We start from the raw sequence: 26,051 nt of genomic DNA, 5'->3' as shown, positions 1-26,051 counted from the left end.
CAGATTGTCTCCACATACAGCAAGCCATCTGAACACCTGAAGGTTTGAACTGCAATCGAAAGCAAATATCTCAACCTTTTAATACAGACCCCAAAATCTTCCACTGATATCTTGGGGCTGTGATTGACTTTCAGCAACAACTTTTCCATTGTACTGAATTTCCAACTGGAATGCATGCTAGTTTTCATTTTACAGGAGCTGCTTGACTTGGATGGTTGTGGTTGCCATTCTTTGAAATCTAACTGTATTACCCAAAGATTGATGAGATCAGGAACTGAGTAATTGTGGCAGAACATGAAAAGTAGAAAGCAGGTTACTGATTAATAATGCCGCCACATGCACAGATGATCATGTATATCCTATAATTTTACTGATTGGGAATAGATGACAGTAGTAATTGGCAGGATGAAGTATGTATTTTAAGAAGAGTACTTTATTTTGAAAATGTCAATGTTACTGAATTGAAATAACTCGGTGATGCATGGGTGGCTTTCTGGAACAGAATGGAATATCTTCAAGGCTTGCAAGCATTGTTGTATCCAGTGAGCTGTGATTGTGTAATTTCATGTAAAAGTGCAACAAGTTGGCTGAAGATTGCTTCTGTGACAGGTAAAATAAACTTGACCATTAAAGATCAATAATATGAATACCCAAGAGATATTATCTGTAACATAGTATTTCTGATTCGCTCTTTGAAAGAACTAGCCAAGGAAGAGAAGAGGGAAATGTTTGTTGAAGTTAGCTTGTGGTTAGCAACCAGGAGCTCCAAGCACAAGTGTTCAGTGAAATGGTCGTCGAGTCTACCCTTGATCTTGCTGATACACAGGAGTCCACATTGGGAACATCGGATACAGTAGATGAGGTTAGAGGTACATGTGAACCTCTGCCTGGCTTGGAAGGGCTGTCACAGTCCCTTTCAATTCTTCAAAAATAAGAGGCCCCATGGGTAATTTGCCATTTATATTTTCTATTCTACAATTTCAGCATTAGATAATCTCAGTGATTTAGAATGATTTAAAGTTTTTAAACCATCTTGATTCAGCACATGTCACTTGTCTGGAAGAAATCTCTGTAGTAGCACAAGATCTAACCCTAAATTGTTCAATGTAATTATAGCATTTCTTCCCTTTTATTGGATCCTCTGAATTATTTATCCATCATGTCAGGTAGCAATTGTGGAAAGTAATACTATTTCCAGTTAAAAGGTCTTCGGTGTGTAAAATGTGTACCTCCACAAACTTGTGCTCATCACAAGTGCAATGTCCGAGTGCATTTTGTTACTTTAGATTGCCAACGTGCAATTTTTTGTTTCTTTAAATTTTTTATCTTTCAAAGATGAGCACATGGCTGATTCAATTCCAAATCCCTGCTGCTGTTTAGTTAATGACTAAATGTGTTTAATTTGTAAATTCAATGGAAAGTGCATGTAAGTCGTAACTTGGCATGCACTTCTTGTCTTACACACTGGCAGCAAATTTTCTTGTGTTTAAGCAAGATTTATTTATTTAGCACTAGACGAAGTGGTGGGTCCCTGTCACACGGGAGGGTTGGTCCCCGAACGTAATATTCCACCACTTACCCATAGCCCCCTACTAAACAGGCACGACTGACGGGTTCCCTTTGACGTCATTGTGAGGTGGCAGCTGCTGTATTTTTTAAAACCTCGTTTTTTTTTAATGTTACTGAGATCCCATTGTGATGTCATTGTGGGGTGGAACACTGCTGACGGGCAGTTTGTGTAAATGAGATCCAATTCTGATGTCATAGCTGCTAACTGCCAGTGTAAGACATTTTTGCCAAAGTCTGCTTTTGTAAAATTTTAAATGTGAATAACTTATAAAATGTACCATCAATCGGAACAAAACTTGATACAGCACACCACAGAACAATGGTGAGTAAGGTGGGCCAAAATTTGTAGCGCTGTCGAGTACCGTTTTGGCGAAGTTTTAGGATCAGGGTCACAGACATAACAAACAAAATGTCAAAACGGGATCCCTGTCACACGGGAGGCCTGTTTCCCCCAACGCAACCCGTTCTCCAACGCAATATTCCACCACTTACCCATTTTCCCCCATATTCCACCACTCACCCATAGCCCCCAACTGTGCAGGGACGTATCCCCAGCACTGCCTCCCCCTCTTGCTTCAAGGACGTTAAAAAATAATGCAATTGCCCCCTCACCCTCCTGTTCAGCTAAAACGTGCTGGAAGAACTGAGTGTTCAAGCTGAGCCAACAAATATTTTAGATGCTAAATTTTTCTTAAACATGAATTTGTAGCGTTAGAAATTATGAATCACTTGTAAAATATAACATGAATCTGAACGAAACTTGACAGGCCACCATAGGCCAATAGTGAGTAAGGTTCTGTCATTTTTAGAGCTATCGTGCATCGTTTTGGCATAATTTCAGGATCACATGGACATAATAACAAACAAGATGAGAGTTTTAGTAATATGTACTGGACCAAGTGGGACCTGTTGGGTGCCTGTCACACGGGTGGCCTGGTCCCCAACGTAATGTTGTACCACTTATTGTACCACTCACTCGTACCCCCATGGGAGGCCTGGTTCCCCAATGCAACCCATTCGCCAAGGCAATATTCCACCACTCACCCGGGAGGCCTGGTCCACCGACATAACCCGTTCCCCAAGGCACCTGCCCTTCCACCTATCTGAATAATCTGCAAACCTGGCCACAAAACCATCAATTCTATTATCCAAAGGCCTGGATAGAGGATGTGATCTTTCCATAGGACCAGAAGGCACAGGTTTAGAACAAAAGGACGTACCATTAGAAGTACGAGGAATTTCTTACACAGAGGATGATGAATCTATGGAATTCATTGTCACAGGGGGCTGGGGGGGGGGGGGGGGGGGGGGGGGGGGGGGAGGGGGGGGGGGGGGGGGGGGGGGGGGAGGAGAGGAATGGAGAAACAAGCCTTTGGGTATTTTTAAAGTGGGTATTGACAGGTTACATTTCAAGTTTGCATTAAGAACTGATTAAGAATAAATTTGGGTCCATCAATTTCTATGTGCAATTTTGATTTTCAGTGAGCAAAACTAATTTTGTTCATGGATCTGTTAGTCTTAAATTATTTTTATTGTTTATTTCATCATATACATTGCTACTGAAGATCTCATGTACCTTGCTATTGCTTACAAAAATCCTGTAGAACCTAGTAGTTTTGATGCTAATTGCTGTGCAGTTCAGCTTGCTATTTTGTGAAAGAACCTGCTTTTGTGGAAGAACATGAAATAACAAATTCCGAGGAACAATTTGAAAGAATGAATGAAAAGTTTTAAGCTTTTAAGATTCACGCGCGTGCGCGCACACACACACACACACACACACACACACACACACACACACACACACACACACACACACACACACACAGCGGATAAAAGGCAAACCTACTTAAAGTATTAATATTGCAAAGGATACATGGGATCCTGTTCTTCCTTTGACTTCACTTGGTTTACAAGAACATTTACTTGGAGAAAATAAAATAATGATCCAGAACTTGTGCCCGCACAAACCTCTGAGGCTTATATTTGTCCATTTTTAATTGATTTTTATATCTCGCCCCACAATCTGCTTATTTTAGGTGTTTGTAATTGCACTCTTAAATACAAATGCCTTTTTTAAAAATAAATTATTTTCTTTACAGTGAAAGCAAACTGAAAACATTAGTGCAGAAGCTACACGAATATCTTGCTCAATCAACAGAACAAGCTGAAGAGACCCTGTCCTCTCCAGACCTATGTGTAAATCAATTTTCAGGTAAATCAGTTAAATCTAATTTATCAACTTTAATGTAACAACCATAACAGAAAAGTGATGAATGATACACAAATTGGCTTTCTGATTGACACTGAGGTGGGGCAGAGAAATATTAATTTTAAGAATGTAGATAAACTGGTCAATTGGTGTAATAGTTTTTACCAGGGACAATGTACCAAGGGAAAGGAATGAGCAATAATCTAGAGTAGAGGGTCTTGGAGTTTATGTACTCCGATCTTGAAAGTTATCAAGGCCGAAAACGATTTAAAAAGGCTTGAGATGCTTTGTTCCATTGGTGAGGCACAAAACTTAAAAGCTGGGATATCATGCTAGAATTATCTATAGTGCTAGTTAGGCTGTAGCTTGAACATGATTATGTTGGAGAGGGTGCGAGGAATTTCAAGTCTATTTCGCAGAATGGAAAAATTTAGCCTAGAGAAGATCATGCAAAGAAAATAATGTGCCAATTCGGAGGCGGGTGAGGAAATATATAATAGAACTGGTCAGATAGTGACTTTTATATAAGCCAGGTAATTTGCAAAAGAAAAGCTTAAGGTTTTCAGAAACATGTCTCCTAAAGAGAAATAAAGTACAAGGACACACACACACACACTGTTTTGAGGCAATTATATCACTGAAGGGAATTGTTTTTGATAGATTTTGTGTTGATGAATGGATTACCCAATAAGGCCTCTTCTTAGGCCAGAGGTCATCTGCTCTTTCACTATGGCACATTTTTGAGCTCTGATGTGACATGGCCGGTTATGCTGATATCGAGACAGACTTCAAGGCTGAAATATAATAGACTAGACTAGCTTTGGCTATGTTAAATTATAATGAGATTGAGATAAGGGATATGATGTGTGTGAAGGGGAGTAGTTGCTTGGAAAGAAAAATAATATGGATTTGTGACCTTCCTTCTGTCGACGAAGCAGATGTAACTCTGGTGTAATGGTCTGGAGTTGTGAATTTACGCTTTGTTCTGTAATATTTGTAAAAGGCCTTGCAGAGAGATTGGAAATCCAGCTTCCAGATAGCAGGAAAGGGGCTGCAAATTAGAATGAAGTTTAATCCTGGCACCAAATACTTATTAATTAAGTTGACAGATTTACAACCCATGTATGTATGCTTGGTTGGGAGGTGTGTGTGGGTTTTGAACTTAGAAACTAATTCGGCAAACTCGTATAATTAATAATTTAATACATAATTAAATTTAAGTTTAAGGTAATAGTATTTTAAACTGTAAAATTGTAGTGAAACAATTTATGAAATGTATTTTGTCTTAGTAGGACTGTAAACATTAGACTTTGTTTAGATTTATCGAAATATCTTCTTGGTATGGAAAGTGTGTATGACTTATGTGACCATTGTATTACATATGTATCTTATATTTTGAGGAGAGGATAATTAAGCCTACTAGGGGATTTGCTGTGTTGAAATAAAATAATTCTAAACAGTTAAATCACAGGCAAACGAAGGTTGTAAAATGAGGCCAGGGAAGGGGGATCATGTGACTGATGTTGTAAATCACCAGAATGACTCGGATGATTGGTTACTAGCTTGTCATACCCTCTGTATCTGAAATGTCTAATACCTATATAAATGCCATGAGTTCTATCAAAGTTACTCTTCTCTGGACCCGCCCCAGAGCATCAGCTCTGTGTTGGAAGGTTCAGAGACTATTCTCAGCTGAATAAATGTGAGATTCAAAAATCACGAATGCTCTTGAGACAAATTCAGACAAAGAAGTGTTTTTATTAATTTCATATTCTGCAGAATAGGTGCCTCTCCTCTGATGTCCCCTAGAGGCACAAAGAAAATGGAGATGATTTCTATCTTTATACTTTTCTTCACTATGGTCACTACCTCATGTCTCCCCATCGAGTTTCGTCCAATCATAACATAAAGCCCACATTCCCACGAGAAAGTCCAGGAATGTCTCGGACCATCTCCTGACGTCAAAGACTCCCAAGGCCTTCTGCTGAAGTTTCTATCTGTTTGCTACTTTTTATCTAGAATTTCTCTCTGTTCTGTATATTGTTACTTTATTCTACCAGCAGTCTGGCTTCTGCTGATAAGCTAATTTCTTTCTAAGTTATATTTTTCAGAGTTCTAGTATAATTCAACCATCCCTATAAACCCTTTTCTCACATAAAGAATCGATTTCAACAGCTACAAGCGTTTGAGTTAAGTTGACTAGATTGACAAAAGATTCAGATTCAGATTTGATTTTAATTGTCATTGTCAGTGTACAGTACAGAGACAACGAAATGCATTTAGCATCTCCCTGGAAGAGCGACATAGCAAATGATTTGAATAAATAATAATAAGTGTCTGGGGGGGGTGGTGATTGGCAGTCATCGAGGTACGTTGTTGAGTAGAGTGACAGCCGCCGGGAAGAAGCTGTTCCTCGACCTGCTGGTTCGGCAACGGAGAGACCTGTAGCGCCTCCTGGATGCTAGGAGGTTAAACAGTCCATGGTTGGGGTGAGAGCAGTCCTTGGCGATGCTGAGCGCCCTCCGCAGACAACGCTTGCTTTGGACAGACTCAATGGAGGGGAGCGAGGAACCGGTGATGCGTTGGGCAATTTTCACCACCCTCTGCAATGCCTTCCGGTCGGAGACAGAGCAGTTGCCATACCATACTGTGATGCAGTTGGTAAGGATGCTCTCGATGGTGCAGCGGTAGAAGTTCACCAGGATCTGAGGACTCAGTTTAAATAACGCAGTTTAACAAGGGCAGACTTAATTGATGTGTACAACATTTTGAGAATCTAAGTAATGTCAATTAGTTTAACTCTGTTTAATCTAGCTGATGGCGTGAAAACCATGGCTTGTGTTGTTCCAGCAGGTGGTAGAAGGAATGCATGGAAATTGAGGGGGGAAAAAAATGGTTGTAAGGTGATAATGTGATATAGAGACAGTGAAACTCAACAGAATTACAGTGAAACTGGTACAACTAGGGTTGGGGAGAGACCTACCCCTGCAACAGCAGGAGATGCAACACCTGTCCCTTTACCTCGTTCCTCGACTCTATGCAGGGTCCCTGACAGTCCTTTAAGATGAGGCAGAGGTTCACTTGCACCTCATCCAAACTCCCCTACCCATTTCCCATAATTACCTTTCAGCGCTGGGTATCGCCCATTGCCGAGTGAGGGAAAAACAAAAATTGGATGAGCAGTGCCTCATATTTTGCATGGACAGCTTAAAACCCAACGATATGATTATTGATTTCTCAAATTTCAAGTAACCCCTGCATCCCCTCTCTCCATCTCACCCTAGTTGTTGTACTAGTTTCACTGTTGTCGTTTTGAGTTTCACTGTATAACTCTACTCCTGTTGAGTTTCACTGTCTGTCTATCACCAACCCCGCAGCCAACAATGCTGGTTTTGTGTGGCAGTACAAATCTATATATCTCTCGTTTCCAGTTCCCATGACTGCAGAAGGTTCTCAACCCCGAAACATCACTCATTCCTTTTCTCTGGAGATGCTGCCTGACTTGCTGAGTTACTCTTGCTTTTTGTGTCTATCATTGGTTTAAACCAGCATCTGCAGTTCCTTCCTACACCTCTAACTACATAACCATGGGTATAGAGCAGAGCAGCAGATTGAGCATGCAGTTCTAAGGTGTCTGTGCAGATGATCTGCTGGGAGTATGTGTTGTTGCCAATCCAAGCTGATTGAGATCTGCTGATGTAGAAGGTTAGGATCTGGCTGCGCAGGGAGGAGTAAAGACCCAGATGTTTCAGGATGCTGGTGTTAAATGTTAAACTGTAGGGATGAACAACAACTGACGTAGATCTTCCTATTATACAAGCACAGATAGCAGAGCCAGTAAGATTGCATCCACTGTCGATTGTTTGTGAATTGATCTGGGTCCAGGTCATTACTGAGTTAGGAGTTGATTTGCATCATGACCAACCCCTCTATGTAGTTCATTACAATGGACATGAATGCCTCCGTCAGTAATTGAGGCATGTCGCCTTTCTTGTCTTTGACACCGATATTATGAATGTCCCTTTAAAGCAGATGGGGACCTCCGATTATAATAGTGAGAGATTGAAGACTCATTATACTCCAGTTGATGTCGATTTAAAACTGGTGCTTGAATTTTGGGATTGGTATTGATTTATTGTCAAGTGGGTGATACAAAAGTGGGTGGTTTTGCAGATAGTGAAGATAGTTGTGATAAATTGCAGTAGGATCCTGATCGATTGGCTGGGTGGGCTGAGAAATGGTTGATGGAATTTAATGTAGAGAATATGAGGTGTTACATTTTGGGAAGTTTAACGTGGGCAGGAATGACACATTGACTGGTGGGGCTGCTGTGAGGTAGCAATTATCTGCCATGTCTTTTGGTCTTTGGCAAAGCTGTTTTTAAAGTGGTGCATCTGTAAAGGTTGGTAGGAAACATTGGAGCGTTAGTGTGCTTTCTTGACAATGACTTGAATGAGGTTGATCCCGGATAAATTGTGGCTGATATTTTACTTTAGAAAAATGAGCAGTAAACAAACTTCTGGACAAATTCAGTGGGCCATGGAGTATCTTTGGATAGAAATTAAATGTTTTGGCTCGGGACCCTTCTTCAGACTCCAATAGTTTGTTTTTTGCTGGGGATCTCTGCATCTGCAATCTTGCATCTCTAGTAAATGCATTCCCTTAGTAGTGATCATTATTATACTTTGTCTCTACATGCAAAATTCAGAATTGTATTGGCATTTGCAACCAGGCATGACATTCTTCTGATTTAAACCGGAACTCTGTTTTTTTGTTTTTGTTTTCCTATTTGTCAATTTTTTGTGCCCGATTATTTGGCGTCCAATCAGCCGCTGTCTCTAAGGGCGTTGTGCCCAATCACATAATGCGCCGGTCACTCAGGCGGCCAAACTCAGCGGGTGAGGCAGCATCTATGGAGCGAAGGAAATAGGTGACGTTTCGGGTCAAGACCCTTCTTCAGACTGATGCGAGGAGGGGGGGGGGAGAAGAAAGGAAGAGGCGGAGACGGTGGGCGGAGGGAGAGCTGGAAAGGGAAGGAGAGAGCTTAACAGCACCAGAGACCTGGGTTTGATTCTGACTAGGTTTGCTGTTGCTGGAGTAACTCAGCAGGTTACTCCCCTGGCCAATAGTTCCTACTTTTTTTTTTTTTCTTCTTGGAGTGAATATAATGCATGTTATTTCGGGTCGGGTTTCTTCAATAGGAAGGAAATGTAGATGCAAAACGCCAAATGATTTTGGGAATGTTATATATTCTTGTACTCTTACATGGGTATGATCGCACACCGTGTAAAAATACTGATTTCCTCAGCAAAATGCTGATTTTCAGGTACTAGAGTACTGAAATGCTCTCAAGCACAAGCAGCAACACTGATCTCTGAAGCACACCACTACTCACAGGCCTCCAATCTGAAAAATAGCCTTCCACCATTGTGTCTCCGTCCAGTCATGCATTGCTCCGGTCCCGACCCCCAACCTTGCAGTGTGTTCACCATCCCCCTCTCAGATACCGAACGGTTTGTCCTCAGCAGAGGCCTCAACTTTGTTCCCCTCCGTCCCCACCTCAATGAGTTCCGCATCCGCCACGATGTGGAGCTCTTCTTCCATCGCCTCCGCATTAAAGCCCCCCAGCCCCCCCCCCCAGTGATGACCCCTTCTCCCGCCTCCAACGGACCCCCTCCTCTTGGACTCTCCCTCATGGCCATCTACCTGCTTTAGACCTTTTTATTTTAAACTGCCGGGAGGGCATCTACCGCCTCAACTTCTCCACTCCCTTTTCTCACTCTAACCTCTCCCCCTGCTGAACGTTCAGCCCTCCACTCTGCAATAACCCTGACTGGGTGATCAAATTTGCCGACAAGGGAGGTGCCGTGGTAGTCTGATCTTTACAAGGCTGAGGCCACGCGCCAACTCTCAGACACCTCCTCCTGCTTATCCTTGGACCATGACCCCACGGACGAGCAACAGGCCATGATCTCTAACACTACACTGACTTTTTCACTCCCAGCTCCCTGCCCACCCAAGCCTCCAAACCTCATAGTTACCCAGCCCTGTATGGTCCGATTTAACCTTCTCCCCAAAATCCACACACTTGTCCTGGCAGACCTTTAAGAAGGAACGGCAGATGCTGGAAAATCGAAGGTAGACATAAATGCTGTAGAAACTCAGTGGGTGAGGCAGCATCTATGGAGCGAAGGAAATAGGCAACGTTTCGGGCTGTTTTCAAAGTAGCCTTTATTGTCATTCAGACCTTTCGGTCTGAACGAAATTTCATTCACTTGCAGTCATACATATAATAAAAAATGACAAAAACAAAATAAACACAAATTAACATCCACCACAATGAGTTCACCAGGCACCTCCTCACTGTGAAGGAAAGCAAAAATCTTAAAGTCTTTGTCTCTTCCCTCCTTGCTCTCCCTCTGCGCTGAGGCGATCCAGGCTTCGGATGTTGTGACCCCGCAGGGTGATGGTAAGTAAGTCAGTCCCGCGGCTGAATCCAAGCACCGCGAACGGGCCGGTTCAAACTCCGCGTCCCGGGGTGGTTGAAGCTGCCGCCCTCCAGTCCAGCGGACGATGCTGTTGCGGATGGGCCCAAGCTATGCCTGCCTCTTTGTAGGGTACGTCGAACAATCTTTGTTCAAGGCGTACCATGGTCCAATCCACGAACTCCACCTCCGCTACATCGATGACTGTATTGGTGCTACCTCCTGCAACCATACACAACTCGCTGACATCATCCATTTCACCACTAACTTCCATCCTGTAATGTATTCATACATATTCATGTATATGTTAATGAGTTAGTGTTGTATATAAGCAGGGAATGTTGGGTAATAAATCTCTCTCACGTGATCCAGGCAACCTGCGTGCAAGTTGTTATTCATTCTGCCGTCCGGAATATAACAAAATTGGCGACGAGGATGGGATAGAGTTTGCGAACTCATCCTTTAAATACAGTGCAGGACTGTTTTGAAACATGCATTATTATTTAACATTTTAACCAGTTTGCGAGCTGGACACGATAGGCCGCAGATTCTTTAATGCAGTGGACTGTGGTTTAAAACAGCAGCTGTAAAAATGATCGAGAGTTTGTCAGGCTATCTATGTTGTGTCTACATGGCAAGTCGCTGTTCTTGGGATTGTATAAGATTTTTTTTTTTGTCAACTTCCTCAAGCTGAATGTTTGTACAGCTAAGTTTTAGGTAAATTGTTACACCAGAACAGACAGGAAATCGGGGTTTTTGAATGGACTTTTAAAAAAAAAAAAGAGAGAACAACACGATGGCAGCGTCCATGGGCTACATTGGAAACCTTGGCACTTTCGACACGAGTAGAGAGCTGTTCAGCTAAATGGAGAGAGCAAACAACATAATGTTTTTGAAGGCAAACAACATAATGGAGATTAGTGGTGAAAGAAAGAGAATGACTGAAACAAATAAGGCCGTTTGCAAACGCATGAAAGCGATTCTGTGCAAGAAGATCGGTCCAGAAGTGTACGGCACACTTGTGATTCTTCTTGTGCCCATAAAGGCAATAGACATACCATTCAATGACATTATGAAGAAGTTGGAGGAGCACTTCAACCCAAAGCTTCTGGAAATTGCTATAAATTTTAAGAAAGTTATAAATTTGGCACTAGAAACCAGAGGCAGAATGAGACACTCAATGAGTACATTGTTGCCTTGAAAAACTTAAGGTTGCACTGTAACTTTGGAGCCTTTCTCGGATGTGCACTACGCGACAGATTTGTTTGTGGTCCAGTGGATGAACAAATTCAGTCCAAACTCATGAACACTTCAGATTTTAAATTCGAGAAAGCATGCAAGATTGCTACCACAATGGAGTGGCATCAAAGAATGCTTGTGCGTTTCGTCCACCAGTGGCCGTTTACAGTCACAAGGCAATGCCTATGGCCAAACCAAGAGGCGCTAAACCAAAACCAAAGTATGGCGGGGAGCCAGTTGTTATCATTGCAATGGTAATCACTCTTCCCAATTTTGTTAGTTCAAAATGGCCAAGTGCTATAACTGCCAGAAGAAAGGCCATATCTCCTCAGCATGTTGGGCCAAGCTTAAAACAGGAAACCAATGATCTGCGCGAATCAAGCGACAACACCAGAGAGGAGTTCACAACTTGGAGATGAACCCAGATGGAAATGAACGGGTTGTACACCCATTTATGCAACCAACATCGATAAGCTTACAACCAGCCAAGGCAAGGACTTTCGAACTAAACTATTGATTAATGAACAGGTAATAGATAATGTGTATTGACAGGGCATGAGCAAAGACCTGTATGAAACAAAGTTCCCACAGATACCATTGTTTGAGAGTAAGGTCAAGCTGAGAACCTACTCGGGTGAAGTTTTGGAGACATGTGGACAAATGAATTGTAAAGTTCAGCGTAATGGTCAGTCAGTAACACTGCCCATCATAGTGGCCAGCCTCTATAATAAGCCAACCCTCCTTGGAAAGGATTGGCTGAATAGAATAGAGTTAGACTGGAAGAACATTTCCTGTGTCGATTTGTCCAAATCATGTCTTGAAAACGTCATAAGCAAACATGCAAACATTTTTGCTGACAGTTACATGGGAATAACCGGGTACTCTGCACACATTTGACTTAAGCAAGATGTGAGACCTGTGTATTGTCGACCAAGACCTGTACCATATGCACTAAAGCAACAAGTGGAGGAAGAACTTGACGGGTTACAGCGGAATGGAGTACTCGTGAAAACAGACATTTTTTAATGTCTTTATGTGGGGGAAGAGGGTACGCTAAGGGGGATACCTTCCTTCAGTCGCTTCCTGGAGAGGATACAACTATTATTCGAGTTGCATCCTCCCGATAAAACTGTTCGACTATGCGGTAAAAAAAGTCATAACCAACCAAGCTGTTGACGACGGAACAATATCTGTTACCAACTTTGCAAGATCTGTACGCAGAAATTAAGTCTTTAAGAACGCAAGAGTCTTCACTAAACTGGATTTATCTCATGCTTACGCCCAACTCAATGTCGACAAGGAAAGTCAGCAGTACTTGACACACATAAGGCTTGTATTCATATACAAAGTTGCCCCATGGTGCGAAATCCCCCCTGAATATTTTCCAGTATGTCATGGACAAAATGTTACAAGGCATTCCGCACTTTGCAACCAGAATCAAAGAAAGACATGTGCTGAAGCGGGTCTATGAACTGACATTGAACGGTTGGACTGAAATCAAGAGAGGATTGAACTCCGTTCTGAACTCGGAGCTGAAGACTTTCCATAATCGACGCCATGAATTATGTGAGCAGTGAATGCATTCAGTGGGGTTACAGAGCGGTTGTACAGAGTCTTTGAGAAACAAAATTATGAATGAATTTCATGCCGAACATCCTGGCATGTAAGCATGTGAATTGCCAGAAGTTTTGTGTATTGGCCTGGTATTGACAGTGACATTGAGTCACTGGTGAGCAAATGTAGTGTCTGTCAAAATTGCCGGAGTAAACCACCAAAAACACGACTGCAACCCTGGTCATGGTCAAGTAGACCTTTTCAGAGAGTTCATGTAGATTTTTGTGAAAGGGGTAATGATCACTTTCTGGTACTAGTAAATAGTCATTCCAAATGGATTGAGGTTAAGCATATGGGGTCAAGCACCACTACTGAGTGTACCATAGATGAGTTGAGATCCAATTTTGCATGCCATGATTTACCGGAAAAACCTTTTTCTGATAACGGGCCTCAGTTTCGTTCAGAACAGTTCAGAGTTCATGCGGCGGAATGGTGTAAAACACACACTTGTTTTCCCCCATACCATCCAGCCTCCAACGGGACGGCGGAAAGGTCTGTTAGAATTGTCAAGGATGCTCTCAAGAAACAGGTTTTGCAGGGTAGTTAAACAGACGCTAAAATAACAAAAAGATGAAAAAACTAACAGACTGCCAACAGGGCTGGCCATCTCCCCGGCACCCCTGGTGGATCACTGTATAAATATGTAAAATAAATATATTATTTTTATCATTTAAAATTTCATAAATACTGGTTTAAATCAAGTATCACAACAAAAAAATTGTAACTGATTACTTAGATTTAATACTTAAAGGAGAGCAGTGTAATGTATTCATACATATTCATGTGTATATTAATGAATTGGTGTTCTGTATAAGCAGGGAATGTTGGGTAATAAATCTCTCACGTGATCCAGGCAACCTGCATGTAAGTTGTTAAGGGCCTGTCCTACCAGCGTGCGATTGCATGCGCCTAGCGCGACCAAACGTGGTGGCTTGAGGCGTACGGCCTCACGGGGCCGGTCCCACTTCCAACCGCGGAGCCGTCTGGAGCTGATCCCAACATCATACTCGCCAATCAGCTGGGCAGGAGTCGGGCCGAATGAATTTGAACGTCGCACGGCGTCGGGTGGTTATGTCATCACGCAACGGTATGCCGGACGGTGACGTCATCGCGCAGCGCCACGCGCTAGTCGTACGGCTTCAAGACTCTGCAATCGGCGTCGAGACGCTGCGTAAGCCCGTCGAGGTGGTGTGTGCGGCCTCAATGCGGCTGTTGCTGCGCGGAATTTTTGGACAGTGTCAGTTTTTCAGAGCCCTGCGCGATGTCGGGACCAGCTCCGCATAACTCCATACGGCTCTGGCGATCGAAGTGAGACTGTCCCCGCGAGGCCGTACGGCTCAAGCGACCACCTTCGGTCGCGCTCTCCACATGCAGTCGCATGCAGGTGGGACAGGCCCTTTATTCATTCTGCTGTCGAGAATATTAACACATCCAGCGATCAAATACGCCTGGACCATTTCTAGACCTCGCTAACTCCATCACAGGTGATAGATTTCTGACCGACATCTACTATAAACCCACTGACTCCCATGGCTATCTGGACTACACTTCTTCCCACTCTGCTTCCTGTAAGGACTCCATCCCCTACTCCTAATTTTTCCGTCTACGCCGCATCTGCACCCAGGATGAGGTGTTCCAAACTAGGTTATCGGAGATGTCCTCATTCTTCAGGGAACGGGGTTCCCCTCTTCTACTATAGATGAGGCTCTCACCGGGGTCTCTTCTATACCCCGTAGCTCTCACTCCCCCCCCCCCACCCCCCACTCGTAACAAGGGCAGAGTCTCCCCTTGTCCTCACCTTCCACCCTACCAGCCGTCACATACAACAAATCATCCTCCGACATTTTCACCACCTCCAACGGAATCCCACCACTAGCCGCATCATTCCGTCTCCTCCCCTGTCTACTTTCTGCAGAGTTCCGCTCCCTCCCGAACTCCCTGATCAATTGTCGCTTTACCTCACCCTTTGACCCAAGAACCCAAGCAGTCTTTCCAGGTGCGGCAGAGGCCACTGTCTCTGCCTCTTCCTTTCTTCTTCCCGTACACCTCGCATCAGTCTGAAGAAGGGTTTCAACCCGAAACGTTGCCTATTTCCTTCGCTCCATAGATACTGCCTCGCCCACTGAGTTTCTCGAGCATTTTTGTCTACCTTCCACCATCACCTGCTGCTTCCATCCACAAAGCCAATTCTTCACAAAGCTGGGTGGCAGTGTGAACTATGAGAAGGATGTTATGAGAATGCAGAGTGACTTGGACAGGTTGGATGAGTTGGCATATACAGTTTAGTGTGGATAAATGTGAGGTTATCCACTTTTGTATCAAAAACAGGAATGTAGATTATTATCTAAAGGTTCAAAGGTTCTTTATTAGTCACATACACCAATTGGTGTAGTGAAATGCGTATTGTCATTGCAGAACATAAAAATAAAAGAATACAACATAACAGTAATAAAGAAATTTAAATTTTAGAAAACATCCCCCCACAATGATTCCCATTATGAGGGAAGGCACAAAGTCCAGTCGCAATCCCCATGTCCACCCATAGTCAGGCCTATTGAGTCCTCCGCAGTCGCCTTTATGGAGGCCTGGTGCCGTTCTCGCCAGATGATGGTGCTCCGGCGTCGGGAGAATCCTCTCAGCGGCTTGGGATAATTTGAACGGTCGCTTCCTTACCAGAGACCGTGGCTTCCGAAGCCAACAGGCCGCGCTGGATGGAGCTCCACCATTGGTGATCTCGGCGAGAGATCCCAGGCTCCCGATGTTAAAGTTCAGCACCGCGGCTGGCCGCTCCGCAATGTTCAAATCGGCGGTCGCAGCATTCTGGAATTCCAGCGCGGCGACCCAAGGCATCGCCTGCTCCGCGATAGCGCACCAGCGCTGTGCCGCCGCTGAAGCCGAGGTTCTGGCTGGTCCCCTCAGGAAACGCCGCTCCAGGCCCGCTGGTAGACCGCGAGGACGGGTCGAAGATGCTGCCCGGAGAAAAGCCGCCTCCGACCTGGTAGGGACCCTGAAAAGCAGTTTTCCCCCACATAAAAAAGACTAGCGCTCCGAAAAACAAAAACTCAACTAACTAAAAATTAAAAAAATAAGTGAAAAGACGGACAGCTGCAGTCTGGGCAGCCATACCATACAGGACGGCACCCCCTGTGTCGGTCAACTTAAATGGTGTCAAGTTGGGAAAAGGGGAAGTACAACGGGATCTGGGGGTCCTTGTTCGTCAGTCAATGAAAGTAAGCATGCAGGTACAGCAGGCAGTGAAGAAAGCAAATGGCATGTTGGCCTTCATAACAAGAGGAGTTGAGTATAGGAGCAAAGAGATCCTTCTACAGTTGTACAGGGCACTAGTGAGACCTCACCTGGAGTATTGTGTGCAGTTCTGGTCTCTAAATTTGAAGAAGGACATTCTTGTTATTGAGGGAGTTCATCATAGGTTCACAAGGTTAATTCCCGGGATGGCGGGACTGTCATATGCTGATAGAATGGAGCGGCTGGGCTTGTATACTCTGGAATTTAGAAGGATGAGAGGATATCTTATTGGGCCACTGGACTTTTCTTTACATCGTGTAGAATTTATGTAATTTATGCATTTCCATTGTACCTTTACCTCACTGTACAATGGACTTTATTTGACGAGGTATTTAGAAACATAGAAATTAGGTGCAGGAGTAGGCCATTCGGCCCTTTGAGCCTGCACCGCCATTCAATATGATCATGGCTGATCATCCAACTCAGTATCCCGTACCTGCCTTCTCTCCATACCCACTGATCCCCTTAGCCACAAGGGTCACATCTAACTCACTCTTAAATATAGCCAATGAACTGGCCTCAACTACCCTCTGTGGCAGAGAGTTCCAGAGATTCACCACTCTCTGTGTGAAAAAAAGTTCTTCTCATCTCGGTTTTAAAGGATTTCCCCTTTATCCTTAAGCTGTGACCCCTTGTCCTGGACTTCCCTAACATCGGGAACAATCTTCCTGCATCTAGCCTGTCCAACCCCTTAAGAATTTTGTAAGTTTCTATAAGATCCCCTCTCAATCTTCTAAATTCTAGAGAGTATAAACCAAGTCTATCCAGTCTTTCTTCATAAGACAGTCCTGACATCCCAGGAATCAGTCTAGTGAACCGTCTCTGCACTCCCTCTATGGCAATAATGTCCTTCCTCAGATTTGGAGACCAAAACTGTACGCAATACTGCAGGTGTGGTCTCACCAAGACCCTGTACAACTGCAGTAGAACCTCTCTGCTCCTATACTCAAATCCTTTTGCAATGAAAGCTAACATACCATTCGCTTTCTTTACTGCCTGCTGCACCTGCATGCCTACCTTCAATGACTGGTGTACCATGACACCCAGGTCTCGCTGCATCTCCCCCTTTCCCAATCGGCCACCATTTAGATAATAGTCTGCTTTCCTGTTTTTGCCACCAAAATGGATAACCTCACATTTATCCACATTATACTGCATCTGCCAAACATTTGCCCACTCACCCAGCCTATCCAAGTCACCCTGCAGTCTCCTAGCATCCTCCTCACAGCTAACACTGCCCCCCAGCTTAGTGTCATCCGCTTAGTGTCATCCGTTGATGCAGTCAGTAATTTAAACTAATAACTGAAGAAAATTAAAGCATTTGTATGGTATCTTTTTAAATCCTTTTCTAATTTTTTTTAAATGGGTTGTGGGTGAGGTTGATACAGTCAGTAATTTTTTGCGATCTCTCATTGTGCTTGAAGATGGAACTTTTGTCATGTTTGCTGCAATCCTGAGGCTAACAGTTGCATGGTTATGTTGAGTAATAAGTTTCATAATTTAGGTTTATCAACAATGAAGGAATATCAATATATTTCCAAAAAGCTTTGACTAGTGAAGTTCTGCAAGGCCCGGTGCTGGGACCCCAGTTATTTACAATATACATGATTTAGACGAGGGAATTAAATGTAACATCTCTAAGTTTGTGGATGACACAAAGCTGGGTGGCAGTGTGATCTGTGATGAGGATGCTATGAGGCTGCAGGGTGACTTGGGTAAGTTGGGTGACCGCACTTGGGGTATTGTGTGCAATTTAAGTCTCCTAATTTGACGAAGGACATTATTGCTATTGAGGGAGTGCAGCGTAGGTTCATCATGTTAATTTCCAGGATGGCGAGACTGACATAAGATGAAGGAATAGGTCTACTGGGCTTGTATTCACTTGAATTTAGAAGGATGAGAGGATATCTTATAGAAACATACAATTCTTCAAGGATTGAATAGGCTAGGTGCAGAAAATATTTTCCTGATATTGGGGGAGTCCAAAACCAAGGGTCACAGCTTAAGAAATAAGGAGTAAGCCATTTAGGACTGAGATGAGGAAAACCCTCTTCCCCCAGAGAGTTGTGAATCTGTGAAATTCTCTGCCACAGAAGGCAGTGGAGGCCAATTCACTGAATGCTTTCAAGAGAGTTAGATTTTGCTCTTGGGGCTAAAGGAATCGAGGGATATGGGGGGAAAAGCAGGAATGGGGTACTGATTTTAGATGATCAGCCAAGATCATAGTGAATGGCGGTTGGTGCTGGCTTGAAGAGATGAATGGCCTACTGAACCTATTTTTCTATGTTCTATGTTTCTGAATCACTCTGCATGATTTGTTCTCAAAGACTATTACTCTAGAACTACTTAAGCTTAGTTTAATGCACCTTATGGGTGATGCATCACGCATACTAAAAGACTCGTCTCATCCCGCACATCTCTTGTTTGCCCTTCTGCCCTCGGGAAAGCGTCGCATCAAATCACACACCGCAAGATTAACAAACAGTTTCTACCCCAAGGCCATCACCACGCTGAACACACAGCCCCCATAGCCAATATTTTACTGTCACAACACTATTCTGTGAAATATTGCACATTCTGACGACGACGTTTTTCTTACAGTTTTTGTTGTTTCCGTTGTCGTTATTATTTATCTGTTACGTTGGAGCTCCGCCTGAAATTGCAGTGCGCCTGAAATTTTGTTGTGTGTATTTACAAAGACAATAAAGTGTATTATTAGTGTGCTTACTGCAGCTGTGGTGTGCCATTAGTGGTGACTTAACTATTCAGGGTGGTAGATTAAGTGTCATTCAGATGGCACATTGTGTGAAGCTGGGGGTAAGTGACCCTCTGAGTCCTCAGTGCTTCTCCATATTAACTAACACACAAAAGCATATAGTATACTTTGTGTGTGAGGGACTTATTGTTCCCCATGAACGGTGGCTTGGTGGTGCCGCAACAGATCGAGCAGGCTGAGTCATAGCTACCAGGCGTGGTTTACAGCATGTAATTACTGAACGAGCATGTGGGATAAACCAGCTCAACCTCGTGATCTATTTGTGATACATCTGTCAGTATTACCATTTATTGAATTGGCCATGACACGGTCCTTATGGGGACAAAGTCCCACCTTCATACTGATGATGACCCATTGTTATAGCTGTGTGGCACAATCTACTTACTAAATGAGATCAGTTTGGTGTACATCTGGTCTCTCAATACTACGCTACAATACTAGGCTACAGGTGCACAACCTTTTATCCGAAAGCCTTGGGACCAGACACTTTTCGTAATTCAGAATTTGTCGGCCTTCGGAATGGAAATTTTTTAGCGTAGATTTTAATGGCTGACTCAGTGGTAGAGTGCTCGGCTCATATCTGCAAGGTCGCGAGTTTGCGCCTTGATCCCGGCAGTTACTCGGTCGCGAGTTTGAGTCTTCAATGTCGTTTTTTCTTGCAGAATAAATGTCTGTATGAAATGCAGTGTGTTGAATGAATTCCTGAATTTGTAAATGTGCCTGCAGCATTGAATCACCTCTCGCACTCATGTCACCCTAGCGGGGCTACATGCCCTTAGGAGGCCTAGCTCGGGGATTCTTGAATCCCCGAGCTAGGTTGCGAGTTTGCGCCTCGATCCTGGCAGTTACTTGGTCGCGAGTTTGAGTCTTCAATGTAGTTTTTTCTTGCAGAATAAATGTTTGTATGAAATGCAGTGTAGGACAGGTGTACTGACTGTGTGGGCAGAACTTTGGAAGTGATTGCCCACCAGTCTAAAAAGCCGCTGTGTATCCCTGTCCCTGGGATAGCAGGGGGCGATCAAACAGCACAATACCCCCCTCCCCCTCCAACTCCAGAGGAATCTGCTCCCCGATGGGCCGCTACGGGGACAAGTGGCAATTTGCCCACAGCCCGAGCTGCGCCCCCTCATCCGCCACCCCAAGAACAAGACGTACCTTGCACACCATCAGCTTCTGCCCCTACGTGTTCCTCTGGAGTTGGAGCGGGACTGGGCTGGAGTTGCTGCTGGCTGTGGGTCTCTGGGATCTCCTTGCTTGCAGTGGGCCTGGGGGTCGGTGTCCCGTTGGTCCTGATGTCTCCGGCCACCCCCCTGGACTGGAGCTGAGACTGGGAACTGTACTGCCCTTGCCCCCTCCCTCTGCAACTGCAAACAACCCCACTCTCCTGCAAGGGCGGTACAGTTCCCGGAGGATGGCAGGTGGCCGGAGACGTCAGGACCAACAGGAACCCGCTCCCCGATGGGCCCCTACGACGCCCCGAGCTGCGCCCCATCATCCGCAACACAGGTTCCTCTGTAGTTGGAGTGGGGCTGGGCTGGGCTGCTGTTGGCTGTGGGTCTCTGGGATCTCCGTGCTTGCAGTGGGCCTGGGGGTCGGTGTCCCGTTGGTCCTGACGTCTCCAGTGACGGGCACTGACCTGCTAGCATCGCCGACGTGAAGACAGTGCAAAGCGCCCGCGCCGGTGCAATGAGCGGGGAGCTGGAGGGAAGGGGTCACACACATGGCCGGGAAGCAGAGGGGTGTAGGTGGGGTGAAACTGAAGGGAGCGACAATCTGCTGCTGTCTGCCCGCTGAGTTAAAAAGTTCCCACACAAAACTCACGATACACTGTATCGTGAGTCTACCGTGGGAACTTTTTAACTCAGCGGGCAGGCAGCAGCATATTGTCAATTATTAACCCTCCCGCGCACTATACCCTCATCTTCTCTTTTATGAATGGGGATTTAGTTCCCCTTTCTTCGAGGACCGACCAGAGGTTCCGCTGTCACCTCTGCGGGCTGCCCTCGGTGAACGTTTTCAAGGACCTTTCTTCAAGGACCGAAAAAATGTCTGCTATTCGGAGGTTTTCGTTATTTGGATCTTCGGATAAAAGGTTGTGCACCTGTATAAGGTTCTGTGCATTTTTATTAGCACCACATTATAACAAACTGTATCATCACTACCTGACATATTCCTCACGTCAGCATTACTATTATTTTGGCGATCAGTTTTGGTCAATGTGGTGCAGATTTAGTGATGCTTGCCGAGTATTGTTCCAATCTGGTCATGTCGAGTCGCATATTGTGCTGGATAACTAAATGCCTTGTGTGAGGAAGATTTGTGGTAGTCGTTGTCCTCTAGTGGTGGAGCCTGGTATGTAAACTAAAGAAAAGACTAATGCATTTGTGATTAATTATGAATAGATTATTTATCTCAGTTTCTTAGTGTGACCCAAATAATTACAGAAGCCAGACTCTAGCTGAGTGTATTTACTATGGGGGTTATCAATAATTGGCTAGGATCATTGGCTGCAGCAGAATCAAACGGCTATTCAGCTATATTGCTCCAACACACGTAAACACCTGACAATGTGGAAAATTGACCAAGTTTGTACCGTTAGTAAAAAGTTGGGTAAATCCAATCTGCTAATTTAACAAGTTAGTCCAATCTTGGTCATCACATTGATTAAAAGCCATTGTCAAGTGTCACCAAAAACATTCTCACCGAAGTCAAGTTTGGGTTTTGCCAGGACTTCGGTGCTCTAAACCTCCAAGGCCCGAGTCAAAATGTGGATCAATCAGCTGAAATCAAGCAGAGACTTTAGGACTGACAGTGTCTTTGACCTGAAGTGTTAATTCAATTTCCCATAAATGCTGCCAGACCCAAAGTAGGCACGAAATGCTGGAGTAACTCAGCGGATGGGGCAGCATCTCTGGAGAGAAGGAATGGGGGATGTTTTGGGTCGAGACCTTTCTTCAGTCTAAAGAAGGGTCGTCCATTCCTTCTCTCCAGAGATGCTGCCTCACCCGCTGAGTTACTCCAGCATGTTGTGTCCACCTTCGATTTAAACCAGCATCTGCAGTTCTTTCTTACACAGCTGCCAGACTCGAGTACTTTCAGCATTTTCTGCTTTTATTTCCGATTTCGAGCATTTGTGGTGTTTTAATTTGAATTCCTTGACATCAAGTTTTATAATAAATAAAGAATGTATTTTCTGTTAAGTAAATGGAAGCTGTTGTCGTGCCCCATTCTTGTCAACCATCTTTGTCACTTAATCAAGAAAACACAAATCAAATTTGAGATATGAATGTCCCTGCACAAAACTATAGTGACTGTCCCTAATCAGTCCAGTGTGAGTAATCGTGTCTCTATGACTCTTTAATAATACCCTTACCATTGACATAAGGCTCATTGGCCTCTAATTTCCTGGTTCGTCCTATTAACCCTCTTAAACCAAAGAAATACACTGGCTATTCTCCATCCTGATGGACCTCGCCTGTAGCTAAAGAGAATACAAAGATCTCTGTGTAAGCACAACCATCTTGTCCTTTGGCTCCCTTGGTATCCTGGTGGCTTATCCACCTTAATGTTTTCAAGAGATCCACGCCGCCCCCTGGACACCCTTAATCCTGGACACCCTTGGAAATCCACTATCTTCCCCCCCCCCCCCCCCCCCCCTGATCTCATCCTCTACATCATTCTCCATGATGAAACATTCCTCAAAAAGAACAAATGCAATATAGCTAATTATTACTAAGTCAAAGTGCTAGGAAGCATGCTCTCTGATGTTAGTGTGCACATTGAAACATTTAGTTCATGACATTGCTGTGCTGCAGTGGCCTGTGTACTTTTTGGTGGCAGAAGTCAAACTGCACGTACTGGCAGAGGTGGGCTGCAATGCATTTTTAGGTAGTTCATACAGCTGCTACTGCGTGATGGGAGTTGAGGGAAATCATATTTTACAGTGGTTGATTAAGTTTCAATCAAACATGGTGCTTTAAGTCCATAACTCCCTGAAAATGGTAAGACCAGGGGAAAGGCCATCTGAATAAGATGTATAACATGCTTTCCTTTATATGTCTGGGTGTTGAATATAAGGGTCATTTAGTCTTGTTGCAGCTGTATGAAACTTTGTGTAAGGCACATTTAGAATAGTGTAATGATGATTATGATTACACAATATAGGAACCACGTGGAAGTTTTGGAGAGGGTGCCGAAGCAGTTCACCAGGATGTTGCCAGGATTAGAGGGTGTTAACTACAAGGAGAGGTTGGCCAACCTTGATTTGTTTTTCCTGGTCAGAGTCTGTGGGTGACCTGAAAGAATCAGGGGAAATTAAGAGTTATAGATGGTGTACATGGTCTATACCCAGGGTTGAAATGTCAAATATTAGGTGCCAAAGATTTGAGGTTAGAAGGTGGAACGTTTAAAGGTCTGGCTGGGCTGCTTCCACAATTTGCTGCAATTTCGTGCTGTCTTGGATGGAGCCATTCCCAAACCAAGCTGTGATGCATCCCGATAAAATGCTTTCTACTGTGTATCTGTACAGGTTGGTGAAGGTTGGAGGGGCCATCTTAGGAAGTAGAGGCATCGGTGTGCTTTCTTGGGCGATGCTTCAGTATGGGTGGTCCTGGAGAAGTCGTTGGTGATATTTATTCCTAGGAATTTGAAGCTTTCAACCATCTTACTTCGGTACAGTCAATGCAAATTGGGCTCTGCTTCCTGTAGTCGATCACTATCTCCTTTGATAGACACAAAAAGCTAGAGTAACTCGGGTAGCATCTCTGGAGAGAAGGATTGAGTGACATAGAAACATAGAAAATAGATGCAGGAGTAGGCCATTCGGCCCTTCCAGCCTGCACCGCCATTCAATATGATCATGGCTGATCATCCAACTCGGTATCCTGTACCTGCCTTCTCTCCATATCCCCTGATCGCAACGAGGAGCGGCCTCCAACAGGAAGAGACCGGGGACTCGGGTGTCGACTCACCGTTGCCGTCGTGGAGCTGGCCGAGTCCGGAGCGGTGGAGGAGCGCTGCTGATGCTGATGCTGATGCTGATGCTGTTGCTGCTGCTGCTGCTGCTGCTGCTGCCGGAGAGTCGGAGGCTCTCTACAGGTCTGTGGACGACGACACCGGGAGCCCACGGCTCCCTGGGGGGAGACCGCTTTTCGGGGCTTCTGCGGCGGCGACTTCTCCCGCCCGAGTTGCGGGGTTGAAGAGCTCCTGGAGCGGAGCCTGACACCACTGCCCCGCGCGGCTGGAATGGCCGCGGACTCTGCGAGCGCACGCCGGGGGCTCCAACACCAAGACCTGGTGTGCGACCTTGCACCACCCGGCGTGGCTTTAATGGCCGCGGGACAATCGCCATTGCCAGCCGGGGGCTATGACTTTGACTGACATCGGGGGGGGGGGGGAGAGTGCAGTGGAGAGAGAAGTTTATTTGGCCTTCCATCACAGTTATGTGATGGATGTTTATGTTAAATGTAATTATGTTGTGTCTGGGGTCTATTTGTGTGTAATGTATGGCTGCAGAAACGGCATTTCGTTTGGACCTCCAGGGGTCCAAATGACAATTAAATTGATTCTGATTCTAAACAAAAATGTGGTTGGATTATTCAGCATATGATCAACATGTGTCAATAAATCCTGGGCCATGGTAACATATATGCGTATGTATAGTTGTGAATGTTGCTCATTAAATAACTACAGTACTGATACTCCATATTAAGAGCATTGATTTGCCGTTAAGATGAATTCTGTAATAACGTGTCAACGGTGGCAGTGTCAATCGAACACTGCGGTTTTAATGTTTCACGTGTTCACAATATAATTAATCCATCTTTATAGATTAAAACAAATATTAACATTGGGAATTAAAACATATTTGATTGCATTCCGTTATCAAACATAGTCAATGTTCTCTCTGAAGACAATAGGGTCAGGAAGGGGGGTGTGTGAATCAGTGCGGGGTGAATAGATGGCGGAGGGGGGGTGGGGGGGAGGTTAGAAGGCAGTCGGTGCAGAATGGATGGATTGAGGCAGGTGAATTAGTCCGTGTTGGTTGGAGTAAGTAAAATTGTGAGGGGAGAGCACGGGGGATGTCAGTGGTGTTGGCTGGGGGGGTTCAGTACGGGATGGATGGGGGTAGACAAAAGTGCTGGTGAAACTCAGCGGGTGAGGTAGCATCTATGGAGCGAAGGAAATAGGCAATGTTTCGGGTCGAGACCCTTCTTCAGACTGTTCCCCCCATTGTTCTTGAATGGGAGGATCAGTACAGGATGGAGGGGGGGGGGAATCCGTGCAGGATGAATGGGGGAGGAGGGGGGGGTCAGTACAGTGTGGATTGGAGGGTCTATGCAGGATGAATGGTGGATCACTACAGGATGAATGAGGGGAAGGTGCAGGGTAAATGGAGGGTGGGTCAGTACGGGATGAATGCGTGGATTAGTACAGGAGGGATGGGGGATCAGTACAGGATGGATGGAGGAGAAGTGCAGGATGGATGGGAAAGGGGTAAGTACAGGGTGAATTGGGGAACCAGTGCAGGGTGGATGGGGGGGCAAGAGAATCAATGCGAGGTGGATAGGGTGATCAGCGCAGGATGACTAGATTGGGGGGGGGGGGGGAAGCACAGGGGATGTCAGTGAGGACTGAATAGTGGCGGGAATGGGGATCAGTGCGGGGTGGAGAGGGGGGGCCCCAGGATAAGGGGTGGGTGGGAGGGGGCGTACAAGAGAGAGAGAGCGAGGGGGGGGGGCGAGATGGGGAGGAAGGAAGGTCAGCGCTCCTCGGACAACATAGCCCGCTGTCTTGACTGTTGGGAACTCCGCGCCACCGTCTCCCTCCTCCGCCAGCCAACAGCAAGGTG

At 44.9% G+C, this 26,051-nt stretch overlaps 1 protein-coding gene across 1 annotated transcript in view; it reads left to right on the top strand.

Moving 5' to 3' along the window:
* atrx (ATRX chromatin remodeler) overlaps positions 1 to 26,051 on the top strand; it is a 225,058-nt gene that overhangs the window by 13,458 nt on the left and 185,549 nt on the right. The window contains 1 exon segment of the mRNA XM_055644141.1: positions 3,672 to 3,784. Within this exon segment, the coding sequence (XP_055500116.1) occupies positions 3,672 to 3,784 (113 nt within the window).

Source organism: Leucoraja erinacea, chromosome 12, assembly GCF_028641065.1.
Source record: "Leucoraja erinacea ecotype New England chromosome 12, Leri_hhj_1, whole genome shotgun sequence".
Lineage (NCBI taxonomy): Eukaryota > Metazoa > Chordata > Chondrichthyes > Rajiformes > Rajidae > Leucoraja > Leucoraja erinaceus.
This window is presented reverse-complemented; position numbering and strand designations above follow the sequence as displayed.